The sequence below is a fragment of the Bos indicus genome, chromosome 2, assembly GCF_029378745.1.
Source record: "Bos indicus isolate NIAB-ARS_2022 breed Sahiwal x Tharparkar chromosome 2, NIAB-ARS_B.indTharparkar_mat_pri_1.0, whole genome shotgun sequence".
Taxonomy (NCBI): Eukaryota; Metazoa; Chordata; class Mammalia; order Artiodactyla; family Bovidae; genus Bos; species Bos indicus.
In genome coordinates, this window is record NC_091761.1 from 117,245,835 (window position 1) to 117,264,140 (window position 18,306).

The 18,306-nt window shown below is 45.6% G+C and overlaps 1 protein-coding gene across 2 annotated transcripts in view; it reads right to left on the reverse strand.

Moving 5' to 3' along the window:
* Positions 1-6,101, reverse strand: part of PID1 (phosphotyrosine interaction domain containing 1) — a 264,184-nt gene extending 258,083 nt beyond the window's left edge. Inside the window, exon 1 of one of the 2 annotated variants that reach the window (XM_070773353.1) lies at positions 5,814-6,101. Coding sequence is in view for 1 of the 2 variants with exons in the window: in XM_070773350.1 (XP_070629451.1) it covers positions 5,814-5,843 (30 nt within the window). In the remaining variant the exon portion in view is untranslated. The remainder of the gene's footprint in view (positions 1-5,813) is intronic. The other variant, XM_070773350.1, reaches the window with a different exon arrangement.
* Between the last annotated feature and the right edge of the window lie 12,205 nt (positions 6,102-18,306).

Genomic DNA, 18,306 nt, shown 5'->3' on the forward strand with positions numbered 1-18,306 from the left:
TTGGGACAAACATCTCAACTATTTCTTCTTGCTCTACTTATATAAAGCCTCAGTTTAGATTTGTGCCCCAGGGGGTGGGGAGGGGGGCACAGCTGAGCAGAAGCACACTGCAGCTATTGAGTGCTTCTGAATTGGTTTTATTTGCTGACCACTAAGGAGTCCCTAAACTGCTGCTATTCGAGGAGTCAGATAGCCCTGCGCAAGGGAGCCTGATCGCCTTTAGCCGTGGGGCTGGCCAGCGCCAGCTGTTTCAGGATCCGATCTACAAGATGAATTCATTTTATGGAATGGAGTCAGTGCAAGCGAAGAGGGAGGAGAGGGACAATCTGGAACATCAAACAAAGTGCAAAATATTGCCTAATGCTCCAAGATAACCCAGGACAGTCAACATCAAACAGCCCATTAGGCAACAGGTAACCAAAGGGCAGAGAGGTTTTTTGTTTTTGTTTTTTTTTAATTTTCCAAGGCAAGCATTTTGCAAGTCACTTGGTAGAGATTATGCTCTTGAACTCTCCACCTCCTCCCTCCATTCCCCACAGTTCTGGTCTAAACGGGGAACAACTGCAGACGTGATCAGGCTTTATCACCTGCTTTCAAGGTCTCGAGTCTGTCAAAACTCTGAGAAAGACCTAACGCTGTAAGATAACATTTTACTTCCGCAAGACCTCAGATTGATGAGAAGGCCAAGTTTTCTTTAGGAAGGATAAGGCCAGATGCTCTGCGCTTTCTCAACTATGAGGGTTGAAAAGAATAGCAAAACGTAGGATCGATTTAGTGAGAAACCTGTGAGTCCGTAAGAGCAGCTATTGCTTATTTCTAAGCAATTGCTCTTGAACTCTCCGAACTCCCCCCTCCCTTCTCCACGTTTTTGGCTTCAGTGGAGAATGACTGCAGACGTGATCAGGCTTTATTGCCAGCTTTCTAGGTCTCTAGTTTGGATAAATGCCATGTGCTCCAGCTCAAGAGACTCTTAAATGGCATTTGGGAATTACAGCTTGAGGACAATACACACAGCTTATTCCCCACCAGAGATCTGGGCCACCAAAAATGGGGTAACCTTTGGTCAACACAGGCAACCACACCAATTCAACAAGAGATATGAAAGTGGCCTCTCACAGCCAACGAGACCACCACTCATTCTACTGATTAATAACAAGAGCACCCACACAAGTAAGCATCATACTCCACCTTATCCTTCCAAATAATAATAATAATAACTGCTTAAGAAGATCCAGAGCTAAACCTCCTGGTTCAAATTCCAGTTCAGTTCACGCCTGGCTTCCGGACTCTGGCCAGATCATTTGAACTCTCTGGCTTTCAGTTTCTTTATCTATAAAATGGGGATAAAGGCAGTTATGGGAAGCAGATGAGCTCGATAATTCAAATAAAACTCTTTAACGCTGTGCCACACACCCAGCACGTGCACCATAAAAGTGCTTATTGTCATGACCCACCTTGCTCTGGTTTCCCCCTGTCAATTTGCTCTGCCTGGAAAAAGGTCAGATTTACCAAGGTTTTCTCTCTGCCTGATGGGCCTGGTCAAATGGGCTCCAGCTGATACTTTAGAAGGGTCCCCTGTCTACTTTCTCCGGGAAAAAGTGGAAATGATAACCACAGAGAAATAAGTCGAGAACAATTGAAGATCCACACCAAGGCAAGATCAGCCCGATATGACAAGGCACAGAAAGGGCAGGAAGATCCTATGGGAAAAGCACTCTGATTTCCTGTAATTGCCAAGTGGTATTTAGGCACAAACACCAACCTTTCTATCGGCCAAAAGTTGAGCAAGAAGTCAAAGGAAAAAGTTCTTCAGGATCTGGTTTCCTCCCTACCCTTCCTCATTTCACACTTTTGGAGGTTCTAAGTTACAGCCACTGATCAAAATGTGAATGAAAATAAATAAATGAACAAAATGGTGAGAGGGAGACAACAGCCAACTTTATCAATGAAAGTTCTGTATTTTCTGGATCTGCCATGGTGGGTTAGTCGCTAAGTCGTGTCCAACTCTTGCAACCCCATGGACTGCAGCCCACCAGGCTCCTCTGTCCATGGGCTTCTAAAGGCAAGAATACTGGAGTGGATTGCCATTTCCTACTCCAGGGGATCTTCCCTACCCAGGAGTCAAACCCGGGTCTCCTGCCTTGCAGGCAGATTCTTTATGGACTGAACTATGAGGAAATCTGCCATGAAGACAGTTTAAGATCAGCCAAAACAGGAAAACTATTGGAACCTTTATAGACTGCCTCATAAGAAGACGGTCACACACAGACTCCACAATTAGAATCTGCTAGAACTTTTTCCCATACCTTTCTACTACCACATCCCACTCTGTCCTTGTAATAACTACACCACAGGCGAGGATGCCCTGGTCTCCTTCATTCCAAACTCAGTCTCCAGTCATCTTTCTCCTGCTCTCCACCTTTCCAGGGCTCCCAAAAGTGTGTCTGGTAGTGCACAGAAGTCAGATGTTCTGAGGAAAGACACACTCCTTATGGCTGAGTCCACACTCCTGCGTGGACAGTGAGTCTGTCACTGCTCACGCATCTGCCTGGCCCAACAATGAAGATAATCAGGCAACCCCGGCAAACTGTAATATATCGAGGCCCAAAGTCATCTCATCTCTGTTTTTAAAAAACCAATACTTAGCCTTTTTCTACTGGAAAGTCCCCTTTCACTTTTTTGAGAAGAGCCTGTTTCAAATCAGCTTCTTTAAAAATTCATAATTCTCCTGAGTCCTTCTAAAAAAAAAAGTCTGCAAAGGAGAAGGTAAAAAGGGAAGAATTCATATTTATTCATTTCTAAAAGTTGAGGTGGTGATTTAAATCTTCACATCCCCTTTGATCCTATTATAATTTTAATGGCAGAATCTCCCAGCGAGGGCTCCAGTGGGATGTTAACAGAAGTTTTAACATTCAGGGGAGCAGATGAACTGTGTGACTGAATGAGAAATTCCCCAGCTCAGCCCTGCTAGAAGCAACAGGTCCCTTTGCCTGTCCTGGATTTGGGTCAAATAGCGAAGCCTCAAATCAGAAAGTAGCAGCATTATTTTGTTTGGCAAAGGAGCAGGGTTTGATAACGGTGATCCACTCTGATTAGGGATGCTATTTCCTGAGCAAGAGAGCTGGTTACTGGACTCGAATTAGTTGGAGGGTGACCCTCTAGCTTAAATAAAGTCCAGCCACACTCCCTGGACCACAAACCCTTTGAACGGGCATCAACCTATAGGGACTAATCAAGTCAATTCACTGAGATGTCCTTTTCTTCCCTCACCTCTTCCGTTTCCAGGTGTCAGTACAAGAAATTGACTCCTTAGTCCTGATAGGAAGCCCTGGGAGCACTTCCTTGAAGCAGTTTCTTCACTCAAGCTCATCTAAATTAGAATGTTTGCATTAAGAATTAATGAGGGAAAAATTCATGAGGTTATATGAGACAGTTAAAAAGATTTGTGTAAGGAGGGTGGGGTTTCGACTCCACTAACAACTGGGATTCATCATCATTTCCCCATTGAACAGCTTTCCCTCGCCATCACCATGGCCACAACATCTGGTCATGGAAAACATCCCATTCACTGAAGAATCAGAAACCAACGTTCCTATATGGTGGTGCCTTGAAGGATGAAATAAAAAAAAGCGGGGGCAGGGGGGAATCCCAGACAGCAAACAGAGCCCATGACAAAAATAAACACAAAGAATGTAAATAAAATATTATTACAAGCAACTCACTCACCACCTCACCCTCAACAACTCTCTCCCCCAGAAGCAAAAAGCAAAAATATCCAAATTCTGTTCTAAAGAACAGCAGAACTGCTATTGGGAAGAAGCTATGAATACGAAGGTTTTTCTCCACTTTTATAATGTCAAGGTTTGAGACATACTTTTATAAAGAGGACCAGGCCTGGTGAATCATTTAAATTTGGGGAGCAGGAAGTTAAGCCCTGTGTTGATAAGTACCTTCCAGGGGTGACCTGATCTTAGTGACAAGCCATGTTTAACCTGAGCTTTCAAATGTGGAACCCCCCTGCTCTTTCAATCTGACACTTGAAGAGGAAAACAAGAATGCACTGCGAATGCACACTGTTAATAAACCAGGTTCACGCCAAATGCACGTGTGTACATTTCACAGAAGAGCCAGAAGGCCCTTTCTAGAGAGGAACAACTGCCATGCAGAACGCAAGCCAGAGCTAGCCCCTGCCAAGGGTCACGTGCTGCGGAGCACACAGGAGTCCCTACATGAAAGACGCCAATAGAAATAACTTCAAGAGGCAAAAATCCACAAACTCCGCAGAGGCATGGATTCCCCAGGCCATAAAAGCCACCGGTAGGAATTCTAGCCTCATCTCTCCAAGAGCTCCACTCCTCACTCAGATGGGAAAACCCTCCACCTCCGCTCAGTCACTCCTTCCTTTAAGCATAAATTCACTGCCCTGAACGAAAGGAAAAACGCACATGTACAACTGGCAGCTGATGCCAGTCCCGAAATACACTTACATCACCTCTGGCCAATGGCTCAGAGCCCGATGTTGACTCTCGGAGTTAGGAGGCCAGTCAACCACCTCCCCATCTTCAAGGCTAAAGATCTCTTTCCTTGCTCAGTGGGTTGGAGACCCTTGGGGATTGGCCTGGGGTCTCAAGCTCTTACTATGAAACCCCCTCCCCAAAACGACGAGCCCAGGGAGGCTCAGAAAGGGGTCTTGGGGCATCTATTTCTGCTCAAAGCAATGCCCTCTGCAGGTTAATCCTCAGCATGAGAACCCACAGGCAAAGGTTAGTTAGCTTCTCCTAGCATCTCAGAGACAGTCTGGCCCTTCAAATTTTCATTGAAAACCTCCGAAGCCAGCCAGGGCTCCTGGCCTCCCTGTCCCAAGACTTCAAATACATTCGGCATCCAACCGTGCTGTATTTTACCACTTAAACACTTCTTCAAAGTTTACTACGAAACAATGTGGCTCTGAGCCTGCCAAAAGTTTAACTGCAGGATTCAGTAGATTTTATCTGGCAGGGTAGCTGCCCTTCCTCCGCAGAATATTTTCCAGGGAAAGCAGTCATCAGACCTTACAGTCGGGGTGATTTGGGGGTTCCGAGTGTCACTGAATGAGCCCCTCTCAGAAACAACGCCCCACTTTCTCACTTTGACCACCCCGCCCCTTCCCAACTCCCTGGCTCCTGAATCCAAATTAAAGGCAGTTAGACATTTCAGCAGACAGCAGCGGAAAAAAAATTTTAAAGAGATGACCCCAGGGCATAACTATTCCTGGCTGAACTTCACTTTTGATTTTCAAATATCTGGGGGAGCCTGGGTTCAGGGGAGATGAGGCGAGAGGGCCAACAAATAAGAAAAAATAGAATAAGTAGCATACCATGACCAAGCCAAACCAAGCTTGAGGATTTCCAAATTATATTGGCAAACAAATGCTTTCACAAATCATTTGTTCTGTCTTTCCCGGAGACAAAAAATAACAACAACAACAATAATAATAATAATCTGGATGCAAAAATCCTAACCCCAGACCAGTAAACTGTGTCAGTGGAAACCAATCTAAAATTGCTGGTCAGAAAGTCCAATCTTATATAAATCTCCAGGCGCACTAGCCCCCAAGGCAAAAGTTGTGATGCCCAGAGCTAAGCCTTCTTCAATTTCATCACCCCCAGCTCCCCGACCGGGTATCTGGCAGCTGGGTGAAACCGACAGCATCAGGTTCTAATCTTTGTGTCTTTCATGACCGCTTCAGGCAAACCCTTGCAAGAGGTGCTCTGGTCCTCGGGTCCGAGCACCTCCTCCTCCACGCTGGCCCCCAGCCCCCCGCGACCCCTTACCTGCAGGCGCTCCGTGGCCGGCTGCCACATCTTCCAGCCGCGGGGTTGGGCACTGGAGACGCTGGCAAGACTCTGTCGATGGGCGCCGGCAGGGTGGGAGGCGGCAGGGGCTGCGGTTCCGCTTCACATCTGGGGTGGGCGTCCGCGGGAGGTGCGTCCCGGAGCCGGCGACCGCCGCGGGGTGGGCTCTCGGGTCTGCGAGCGCGAGGAGGCGGCGCGGCGCTCGGCGGCCGGCAACTTGTGGGCACGGCGGCGCGCCGGCTGTCCTGGCGCAGCTGCGAGAGGACTGCGCAGCTCCGCCCGGGCCCGCGAGCGCACGGCGGCGGCGGCCGCTCCCTCCTCCCCCGCCGCCGCCGCCGCCGCCCGGACCTGCGCGCTCTGAGCATGCCCGGGGCCGGCGCCCGCCCGGGGGGCCCGCATACCCTGCCGCGGGGGACCCCGCATCCCGGCGCGGAGGGTGTGGGCAGGCCAGAACCCACAGCCTGCCCCCGCCCCCCGACCCTCGAGGAAGCCCCGGGTGGGATAGGATCTGGGAGACTGAAGAGCCTGCAGAAGGGGGCTTCCTGAAGCCAGAACTCACGTCGCCCCCACTGGGGGTCCCAGGCTTTCGGTCGGTCAGCAGGGATCTCTGAACCGGCCTGGGTCTTGACTGGCACTGTACCCACAGAATCCCATTCATGCCTCCCCCTGGAGTTAACTGAGCATCTGTTAGGCTCCAGCCCCTGTGCTAGATTCTGAGAATACAGTGGCGCAAAATAGAAGACTCCCGAGCTCCGTTCTAGTTGGAGAAGATGGTCAACGACAGAGAACACCCCTGAAAGGTATTTTCTTCCCAACATGTTTCACTCAGCATCTGAAAGGGCGCTCCTCGGTCAGATGCTGAGTGAAACATGTTGGGAAGAAAAGAAAACGGGGCTGATGGATGAAGAAAGGGAGAGGAGAGCGTCTTGCGGGAGGGGAGGGTGGGTCTGGGGGGGGGGTCGTCTGGAGTAATAGGGAAAGATGGGCGCACCAAGTGAGGGATGGCATGAAAGGCAGAGGACTGGGGCGCCTGTAACCTGGAGGAGGAAGGTGGCCCGAAGTCCCCCATCCTGCATCCATTCTGAGATCTGCCAGGTCCCTCAGGAAGCTCTGTGAACCCAAACATAAGCCAAGGGTCACCCAGGGTGTGGAGGGTGGTGTTGGCCTCCGTGAAATAACTCCCTTTCCTAAGGAAACCCAGCCCCTCCGATGCCCTTGACAACTGGCTGAGACAAACATGAACATTCCCATCACTTGGATGAAACAATCGAGGCTCACAGAGTGTAGGTGACCATTCAAGTCATACAGCCAGTGAGTGGCTTCCAGGTGGCTTGAAGGCTGGAGTGCTTACTGGCTCCTGCTCTGACCAGGGAAATACCGTGGGAGAAGGGCAACCTGCGGGGGCTGGAGGTTAGCAGAGCTGAACAGGATGGGGAAGCTAAGTGGAATCTGGAAACTGATGAAGAGGGTGGGAGGAGAAGTGGTAGGAGATGCTTGAGAACAGAAGCAACAGAGAGAGGGGAAGGACCAGGAGATGTTTGGGGAGGGGGGCGGCCAAAGCTGAGAGGCGAGTCCCATGAGGCAGCGAGGGCTGGCAGGAGAAGGGTCTTGAGAGCATATTGTACTGTAGATGCACAGCCTGGGCCCTGAGCTGCTCCGGCACCGTCCAAACTAACACCCACGTCTGGAAGGATCTGCCCATCATCATGCATTGTTGTTGTTGTTCAGGCGCTAAGTGGTGTCCCACTGTCTGCGACCCCATGGACCGCAGCACACCAGGCTCCTCTTTCCTTCACCATCTCCCAGAGTTTGCTCAAGTTCATTTCCATCGAGTCAGTGATGCCATCCAACCATCTCATCCTCTGCCGTCCCCTTCTCCTCGTGCCTTCAATCTTTCCCAGCATCAGGGTCATGCATGCTGCTGCTGCTGCTAAGGCGCTTCAGTCTTGTCCGACTCTGTGCGACCCCACAGATGGCAGCCCACCAGGCTCCATATATTAGAACACTCAGTTCACCAGACCCTCCCAGGACTCTCTAAGGGAGACAAACACACATCTCCCTGGCTTTGGGGAACACGAGATTCACAGAGTCACCCAGAGGAGAGTCACACAGAGGCAGTGCCTATCTAGGACTCTTCTCCAGGGCTCCAGAGAGCTCCTTCCAAACCACACACTTGCTGGTTGATGCCACCCACCCAGGAAGACCCTCAATGCCCTAAGAGCCAGCAGAGCCACAGAGATGCTTCTCAAAGGCTGGTCTCCGTCTCCACCATGACCACAGGACCTCCCACTCCTGCCTGACAACCACAAAGACTTTCTCAGCTACTTCCCCAGTCCCTGCTACCTGCTCTGGATCTACCAATAGCTCCTTTCTGATGAGGTGTTGGAATGTCAGCCCTACATGGAAATACATCTCAGATGCTTGGTCATGTGCTCTCTGTTTGGAGATGATATTTTTACTTTTCCAATAACTCATCCAACACACTTCCCACACCTAGAAATTTCCTGCTGCAAATAATAGACCTCCCCAGCCTCCTAATTCTTTTTTTATAAAAATCCCAAAGCAGAGAAAGAGGCACTTCATTACGAAAATCTAGAAAATCCAAATGTGCATGTTAAACCTCTCAGGAAGCTAAAACAGAACCACTCAGTTGCCAGGGATGTTTTCCGACTTCAGCTTTGAAACCATCCTTGGTCGCAGATGCTCCCGTGGAAAAGTGATTTTGTTTTAAATAGCAGTGGGATGAGATAACGGCCTACATTCAAATTGCATTATAGCGTTAAATCCTGTCTTCTCACCTCCGAGTGTAATTAATTGTTATGACTCAGTAATACAGCTTTTAGTTCAGAGTACGATGCTATTTAAGGAGAAAAGGCTTCGGGGCTCTGTTGATTTGGTTTTCAGTTGCCAGTTCCACTTTGCAAGCAGGTTTGGTAAAGTAGCGTTTAAACTCAGAGGACACCCCTAGTTTTAATGACCTTTTTGTCAGGAATCAGGAATCTGGGGCCGGGGCATGAGAGTGCAGGTGGAGCCTGGTAGGTGGCAAAAGGAATAGGACAACTCTCCCACCATCAGTTCTGCTCCCAAGCCTTTCCATTCAGGAGGAACCTGCAATAGAGGGTGAATGAAACAGAGACACCTACTGGCCAGAGCCAGGATGTGCATCCATATCTCTCCCAGCCCCTTTCTGGGAGAAGTCACCTCAACCTCCTGGTGAGTCTGAAAATAAAAACAGGGTGGTTCTGAGCAAGGAGTCATTCCTGAAATAAGCAGGATTTGTTTTGGTGGCATGAGTAGAAATATTAGGCACCCAGGTATGTGTGTAATTTCATGTACTTACTCTCCTGTAATTATCTAAACAGGTCTAATCTTATTAATAATTACCATTTCAAGGAAAAGGACCACACCAAAAAAAAAAAAAAAAAAATTGGCAAGGCCAAGATGAATTATAAACACAATGTTTTGTCCAGGAAAAGAATTCCAACCACATCCAGAAATTCTTATAAACCAGATTTAGTGTAGTTCATGATTCTGAGCCCTAAGGTAAGCAATCTAGATGTTTTTCCATCAGAAGGATGTTGAATTAAGCTGTGACCCAGCAAATCATAAAAATATTAAAATATTATGCAGCCATTGAGGAAAATTATGAATCTACATTGCAGCTTTAAAATGCTTATGCTGTGATAATAGATTTGTTGAAAGTAAGCTACATTGTGTATAATTTTAATACAAGTAGAAAATATGTATCAATTTCAGTAAGTATTGGAGAGAACCTAGGACAATAAGGCCTGAATCTTAGCCTTTGAACTACCTTGGGGAGAACTTTTGGCAAGTCACTGGCCTTGCTGAACCTCAGCCTTCTCATCTATAACAAGGATGGTGGTACTTGAGAGTTATTGGAGGCCATGCATGAGTGAATGTGTGCGACATGCCGTGTACATAGTACATGTGCAGAAAACTTTAGTTTTCATCCCTCTTTTTATTACTGAATGATCAAATTCTCACAAGGTGGCAAAGTGGCCCATGTTTCCTGTGATCCAGTCATTTCCACTTGGAATGTTTGTGGACTTCAATTGTTTGATTTAGTTTTTCCCATGAAAGAGATATGCCATATTAAAGCTCACTTCCATTTCTAATTTAATCATATGGCCAGAGATATTTATTATGTTTAGCAGAGCAAGCATTGGAAAGTCCTTCTGGTATCATTAACTTGATTTCAAAATCACCAAAAGAGCTGTAGATGAGCAATATAAAAAAAAAACTCATTAAAACATTTAAACCTGCCTATAGGGATGGAGCCACTAGCCCTTATGTACTTATAAGGGTGTTTATATAACCCTTTCTCTCCCTTAAAAGGAAACCTTCACAGTAGTTTTTGCAAACTAGGCTAAAAGGCAAATGGTACAGGACTAGTGAGTACCTGGTATGTGTGTTCTCATTTCTCTGCTCAGGATCTCCTCATACTCTGACCAGACTTAGAAGAGCAGCGGATTATTGAGAGTTCCCTGGTGGTTTAGTGGTTAAGACTCCGTTGCTCTCACTGTCAAGGACCTGGGTTCAATCCCCGGTTGGGTAACTAAGATCTCACAAGCCACGTGGTGTGGCAAAAATAAATAAATAAATTAAAAAAATAAATATAAAAAGGTGGTGGATTATTTTCAAAGACAGTCACAGTCATTTCACTCCCCTTGGAAGTCATGCCCTTTGCAGTGTGGGGTGCTCATCATGAGATTGAATTTACCTGCACCTTCTGAATTTGCGTTGGATGTGTGACCTGCTTTGATCAGTACAATTCAGCAGAAGTGACACTATGGCACGTCTAAGCTTGGGTCACAAAACACCTTGCAGCTCCCACTGTTACCCTCTTGAGACCTGAGATCATGGCAGGAAGAAACCAGACTAGCATCCTTGAAATGATGACCTTGTAGAGGGAAGCCAAGCCAAGCCAAAGCAACAGCATCGGAGGGAGCCGATGGCTCAACCACACCACACGAAGACAGCAGCCACGTGGGTGCCTCAGGTGAGACCAGCAGAAGAACCACTCAGCTGAGACCAGCCCAAATTGCTGACCCTCAGAATCGTGAAAAAATAACATGGCTGTTTTTTTAAGCCTTAAGTTTTGGAGTGGCTTGTTAGGTAGGGGTAGATAATTGATTCAGAAAGCATCACTAATACCTGTTAGTCTTTCCGGGCAAACCTCGCATCTTTCTCAGTCTCTCCTAACAACCGATTTATCAGAGTTGGTATAAAAATGAAACCTCATAGTCTAACATAAGGACCTTTCCTAGGGCATCCCTGGCAGTCCAGTGGTTAAGACTCCATGCTTCCACTACAAAGGGCTCACGTTCAATCCCAGGTCAGGGAACAAAGATCCCGCACACGATTTGTGGCAAAACGATAGGGGAAAAAAAAGACTTATTTCCTTTCTTGTTCTTTTACTCTTGCTTTCGCAATTCCCTCGTGCACAGCTAGGTCCTGTTATCAGAGTCTGTGACCCATGCTGCCGAACCCTACTAATTTTTCTAGTCTTTCTGACAGGAAGACAGGAATCGGGCTGTGCTCCAATCATATAATGATCTGAGGAGATTCCTTCAAGCACAGTTTTCAGTGAACATGAAGGTACTTGCTTTTTCACCGTCCTCCTCCTTCTTTCTGAGACACAGCTCGGTCAATAATATCCTGCCCGTCTTTGTAGATGAAGAGTGAATACGGTTCCTTTTCCAACTAGCATGCACATAAGATGGATCCAGAAGCATCCTTCTTTTCATGAACGTTCTTTTCTAGGCTGGGGAGGCTGAGAAGGGCATGGAAGACGGGGTTCAGATCTGTTTCTACCACCTTTAGCCCGGAAACAGGCAACTCTCCTTGTCCTTTGTGGCCTGGTTTCTGAGGGTCCCTGTTGCCCTGGACCACAGTCCTGCCTCAGTGATTAGCAGTGTACACTTTCATCGGGACTGCTGCTGCTGCTGCTGCGTCACTTCAGTCGTGTCCGACTCTGTGTGACCCCATAGACGGCAGCCCACCAGCCTCCCCCACCCCTGAGATTCTCCAGGCAAGAACACTGGAGTGGGTTGCCATTTCCTTCTCTAATGCATGAAAGTGAAGTCGCTTAGTCGTGTCCAACCCTCAGCGACCCCATGGACTGCAGCCTACCAGGCTCCTCTGTCCATGGGATTTTCCAGGCAGGAGTACTGGAGTGGGGTGCCATTGCCTTCTCCACTCATCGGGACTGGGCTGAAGCCATAGCTTACACTGTCTTCCCACCTCATCACTTCTCCACCTAAGCTCATTTCACACCAAACCAGTCTTTCTCTGCTTCTATTTTTTCTCTCTTTCTTCCCACTTTCATCATCAAAGCCAAGAACTGCTGTCCTCAAACCTATAGGAAACGTGCCGGCCATAACTTGTAGAAATTAGGTTATCTAGAAGAGAATATTCATGAAAAGAAAGATGCTTCTGGATCCATCTTATGTGCGTGCTGAGTTACTTCAGTCGTATGTGTGTCCCTGTGAACTGTAGCCTGCCAGGCTCCTCTGTCAATTGATTCTCCAGGTAAGACTACTGGAGTGGGTTGCCATTTCCTTCTCCAGGCGATCTTCCCGACCCAGGGATCAAACACATGTCTCTTATGTCTCCTGCATTGGCAGGCAGGTTCTTTACCACTCGTGTCACCTGGGAAACCCCGGATCCATCTTGACCTTTGCTTAACTCAAAGCCCAGGTGGACTTCTGCAAATAAAACCCTCTCTGATGGATGAGGCAGCCCTTCCTGCAGAGGTTCAGAGATCATCAGGGAGTGGCAGAGATCAAGCCAGTGATCTTATGGATGGAGAATTGGGAGAGAGATAAAGAGGAACCTGAATCTTCACCTTTAACAAACTACCTGGAATCGCAGGTAGTGCAGCAGAAACCATGGCTCTGTGTTCTGTTTTTATTGGTCATTTGTAGGTGGCAGAGAAAAGGAGCAGGAAATCATCAGTGACCTCTCTGAAGTGCAGACAACATTTGGGAATGATTGGTTAGGAATGATGTAGTGGGGATTCTAATGTGCCATCCAGACCCCTCCTCACTTCAAGATCACTGTGTTGATGGTCTCGGCAGCAAGGAGGGTGGGCCAAGGTTGAGGGTATGAGCCAATGGTCCACAGCTGAGTCCCTCTTGACATTGCCTTTAACCAAAGGGAGCCAATTTGCCCAATACGTTCCTCCCTACAGGCAGCCCACTTCCAGTGACCGGTCAATGTGGAGTTCGCATTGACCTCCAGCAGGGGACGATTGCAGAGAGCCATTCCAGCACCTCCTGTTGGATCAGCCAAAGCCTTGGTTGCAGCTGCCTCAAGTTCAAGATCTCTTCTTGTCCAGACCTGTTCCCCTCACTTGCTTGCAGACTCTACAGTGGGGATTTGGGTGCCAAACCACCCCCTGGATGGCAATAGACAGAGTGCTGATCATCCCTGGGCACTATTGCTGAGTGGTTGTTAACACAACTTGGAGGGAATGGAACAAGATACATATGAAAGGGAATGTGCTGAGGGCTGCAGTGTCTTAGAGGGTATTAGAGGGTTTTAGGGGAAACAGTAATTCCCAGGATTATGGAATCAAATGGTCATTGTTGAGTGCTGTGGATGCATTGGAGAAAGACAAAGAAATACAGCTAGTGATTATGGCCAGGGGGCTTCCTTCCCGGCATATTTAGGGATGCACACCTGCTGCAACTAAGTAATGGAGAAAGCTGAAGATCAGACCCAGGAATGAGCCCTGTGGAGAGTGAAGCTCCAAGGAGTTTGAACTCTCCAAAAAGTGCTATAGTTCACAACTCTGATTGGGAGGGAGTGAGCCCCTGATGCTTGAGATGAGAATACAAATCAATGCCTTTGGAAATCTTGAATTCTCAGATTCTGTGACCCCAAAGTGCTGCCCTCCTTGCTCAAGATGTATTGAACTCTGCAAAGTAACTATTTTAACGTAATTGACTTTTATAGGATAGTGTATGCCACAAATGCAGAATATACATTTTCTTTAAGTACTGATGAATATTCACCCAGTTAGACAGACCATATACTCATAAACTGCTCCATAACATAAGCCTCAGTAATTTAAAAGAATTGAAATAGTATAGAATATGGTCTCTGGCTGCAACAGAATTAATTTGGAAATAATAACAGAGAAATGCCTGGAAAATCCACAGATATTTGGAAATTAAGCTATACAGTGTTAAATAATGTGTGTTTCTCAAAGATGAAATCACAGAGGACTTCTTAAAATATTTTAATTAAAGGACAATGAACATGAGCCAATCAAAATTGTTGCATAACCAATGCCGCCTTAAGAGAGGAATATAAAGACCTAGAGGCTTTTATTTAGAAAAGAAAATATGTCTAGATCAATTATCTTAGCTTCTACCTTAAGAATCTGGGGGGGAAAGTAGAGTCACATAAACTCTCCAACATTTCTGCTGGGGATATAAAATGGCACAACCATTTTAGAAAACAGTTTGACAATTTCTTATAAAGTTGAACATGCGTTTATTGTGTGACCCAGCAATTCTTCAGTGTATATATATATATATATATATATTCAAGAAAATAAAGACCTACGTCCACACAAAAACTTGTACCGAAGTGTTCACAGCAGCTTTATCTATCCTAAGTCAAACCAGAAACAACCAAATATCAATCAACAGGTAAACAATTGAACATATCATGGTTTATCCTCATAATGAGCTACTTCCCAGCAGCAAAAAGCAACACATGACTAGAACATGTAGCAACATGGAGGCTTTTAACAATGTTCACTGACTTAAAGAATAAACACACACTGCTATTTTTAAAATGGATAACCAATAAGGACCTATGGTATAGCACAGGAAACTCAGCTCAATGTTATATGGCAGCCTGGATGGGAAGGGAGTTTGGGAGAGAATGGATACACATATATGTATGGCTGAGTCCCTTCCCTGTTCATGTAACTATCATGGCATTGTTTGCTAATCAGCTATGCCCCAATACAAAATAAAAAGTTTTAAAAAAATGTTCTTCAGACCAAAAGAAGCCACACACCAGACACCATTATATCATAAAGGCAAAGTTTGTATTAAGACAAATAATGACAGTAGAAAATCAGTAGTTTCCTAGTTGGGGGTGGGGGATCCGTAATTGAAATCAAATGGTATGAGGGGAATTTCTTGCAGGAAATATTCTATTTCTTGACTGTGGTGGTGATGAATCAAAACTGTATACTTAATACAAGCTGTATTCTTAACACATGTGCATTTAATTCTATGTAAATTAGACCTCAAAAGAGTTTATTTAACTTTTTAATGTAAGTGATAGCCAATTAGTGTTAAGTGTCCAATTACTTGTGATGCCATATGCCCAGAAATCAGCAGTCAGTCAAAGGCAGGATTTACTCTGCTTCGGAAGAAATTGCGGAGAAGGCACTGGCACCCGACTCCAGTACTCTTGCCTGGAAAATCCATGGACGGAGGAGCCTGGTGGTCTGCAGTCCATGGGGTTGCAAAGAGTCAGACACAACTGAGTGACTTCACTTTCACTTTTCACTTTTCTGCATTGGAGAAGGAAATGGCAACCCACTCCACTGTTCTTGCCTGGAGAATCCCAGGGACAGGGGAGCCTGGTGGGCTGCCGTCTATGGGGTTACATAGAGTCAGACACGATTGAAGCGACTTAGCAGCAGCAGCAGCATGCATATGGGGGCAGAGAGGAATAGATCTTGGCACCCATGTGATACACAGGGGTGTCTCTGAGATCTCTGCCCAATTTTAAGAGTGAATAGCTAAACGCTGCAGTCATGTTCCCACTAAGATTGTCATAGCAGTCATGCTTGCTTCTCTCGGACCACTTACAGTGAGTCAACTTTTTCATCTTCCTTCTCTGATATCTAATTTTTCAATGGAGCTAAAAATCAGATTTTAGAACCTTGCATTGAATTAAGGGATATAGTGGTAACGTTCCTATGGTTTCAGTCTGTAGTGAGCTTTTCAATACTAAGCTTTAGGGCTGATATCCATCACTCCACAATTTTGAAATATTTTCCTGGAGAGGTTCATTAATAATGGCAAGAGCATGTAAAAAGAGAGTCCCTACATTTTTTCCTTCAATATATTCCATTAATTCATACATTTCATATACATTTGTAACTCCTTCTATAATTAGAACACTATGATGTCATCGTGAAATTTAGGAAAGCTTAAGGTCTTCAGACATCCATACCAATGTGTGTAGGGTCCACTGCCACTGAGTGACTTGGAAAAAGTCACTTCAGCTCTCCTAGATTCATTTCTCCTATCTGTAAAATAAATTATTTGGCTTAGTTTACCTCTAAGCTTTGTTCCAGCTTTAAAAATTTATTATTCTCTTCTTTGGCTAATGATCCCATTAAAGTATATAATGTGGTACATCAATAACACTAATGGAATTCTTTAAGACTATGACTGTTTCAGATTTTTTCATCATCATTCAAATCTATTTTTAGAGCAGGAGTAGCCACATCATTTGCCATTTAGGGATCTCCACCTCCAAATGAGGTACATAGGGGTGGGACAGGGTGGGAAGGGTAAATGGAGTGAGATTAAAGGTATTTTAGTTGCAATATGTTGGCGTAGTGCAGATGGGGTATTAAAACAGGCAACCTCATCCCATAAAATGATGACTCGGTGCTAAGAGTATGATGTTCTACTACTAGCAGTGTTAGTATCAGTTACAAGTTTCCTTAGGACTGCCTCATTCCAAACACATGGTCCCACTGCAAAGTAATTCCACCTGATCATTTTAATTCGTGAGCCCATTTCCATTTATTCTGTCAATTCAGTTCGGTCACTCAGTCATGTCCAACTCTTTGTGACCCCATGAATCGCAGCACACCAGGCCTCCCTGTCCATCACCAACTCCCGGAGTTCACTCAGACTCACGTGCATCGAGTCAGTGAAGCCATCCAGCCACCTCATCCTCTGTCGTCCCCTTCTCCTCCTGCCCCATAGCCATCATGATCAACAAAAGAGTTCGAAATGCAGTACTTGGATGCAATCTCAAAAATGACAGAAGATCTCTGTTTGTTTCCAAGGCAAACCATTCAGTATCACAGTAATCCAAGCCTATGCCCCAACCAGTAACGCTGAAGAAGCTGAATGGTTCTATGAAGACCTACAAGACCTTTTAGAACTAACACCCAAAAAAGATGTCCTTTTCATTATAGGGGACTGGAATGCAAAAGTAGGAAGTCAAGAAACACCTGGAGTAACAGGCAAATCTGGCCATGGAATACAGAATGAAGCAGGGCAAAGAATAATAGAGTTTTGCAAAGAAAAGGCACTAGTCATAACAAACACCGTCTTCCAACAACACAAGAGAAGACTCTATATATGGACGTCACCAGATGGTCAACACCGAAATCAGATTGATTATATTCTTTGCAGCCAAAGATGGAGAAGCTCTATTCAGTCAGCAAAAACAAGACTAGGAGCTGACTGTGGCTCAGATCATGAACTCCTTATTGCCAAATTCAGACTTAAATTGAAGAAAGTAGGGAAAACCACTAGACCATTCAGGTATGACCTAAATCAAATCCCTTATGATTATACAGTGGAAGTGAGAAATAGATTTAAGGGACTAGATCTGATAGATAGAGTGCCTGATGAACTATGGAATGAGGTTTGTGACATTGTACACGAGACAGAGATCAAGACCATCCCCATGGAAAAGAAATGCAAAAAAAGCAAAATGGCTGTCTGGGGAGGCCTTACAAATAGCTGTGAAAAGAAGAGAAATGAAAAGCAAAGAAGGAAAGGAAAGATATAAGCATCTGAATGCAGAGTTCCAAAGAATAGCAAGAAGAGATAAGAAAGCCTTCCTCAGCGATCAATGCAAAGAAATAGAGGAAAACAACAGAATGGGAAAGACTAGAGATCTCTTCAGGAAAATTTAAGATACCAAGGGAAAATTTCATGCAAAGATGGGCTCGATAAAGGACAGAAATGGTATGGACCTAACAGAAGCAGGAGATATTAAGAAGAGGTGGCAGGAATACACAGAAGAACTGTACAAAAAAGATCTTCATGACCCAGATAATCATGATGGTGTGATCACTCACCGAGAGCCAGACATCCTGGAATGTGAAGTCAAGTGGGCCTTAGAAAGCATCACTATGAACAAAGCTAGTGGAGGTGATGGAATTCCAGTTGAGCTATTTCAAATCCCGAAAGATGATGCTGTGAAAGTGCTGCACTCAATATGCCAGCAAATTTGGAAAACTCAGCAGTGGCCACAGGACTGGAAAAGGTCAGTTTTCATTCCAATCCCAAAGAAAGGCAATGCCAAAGAATGTTCAAACCACCACACAATTTATTCTGTAGTATTTCCTAAAGAATATTATTACACTTGACCACACTGATGGTTGACATCCTTCAGCCTCTGGAATGATCATTAAGAACAGTAGTTTTATTTTTTGAGCCAAAAA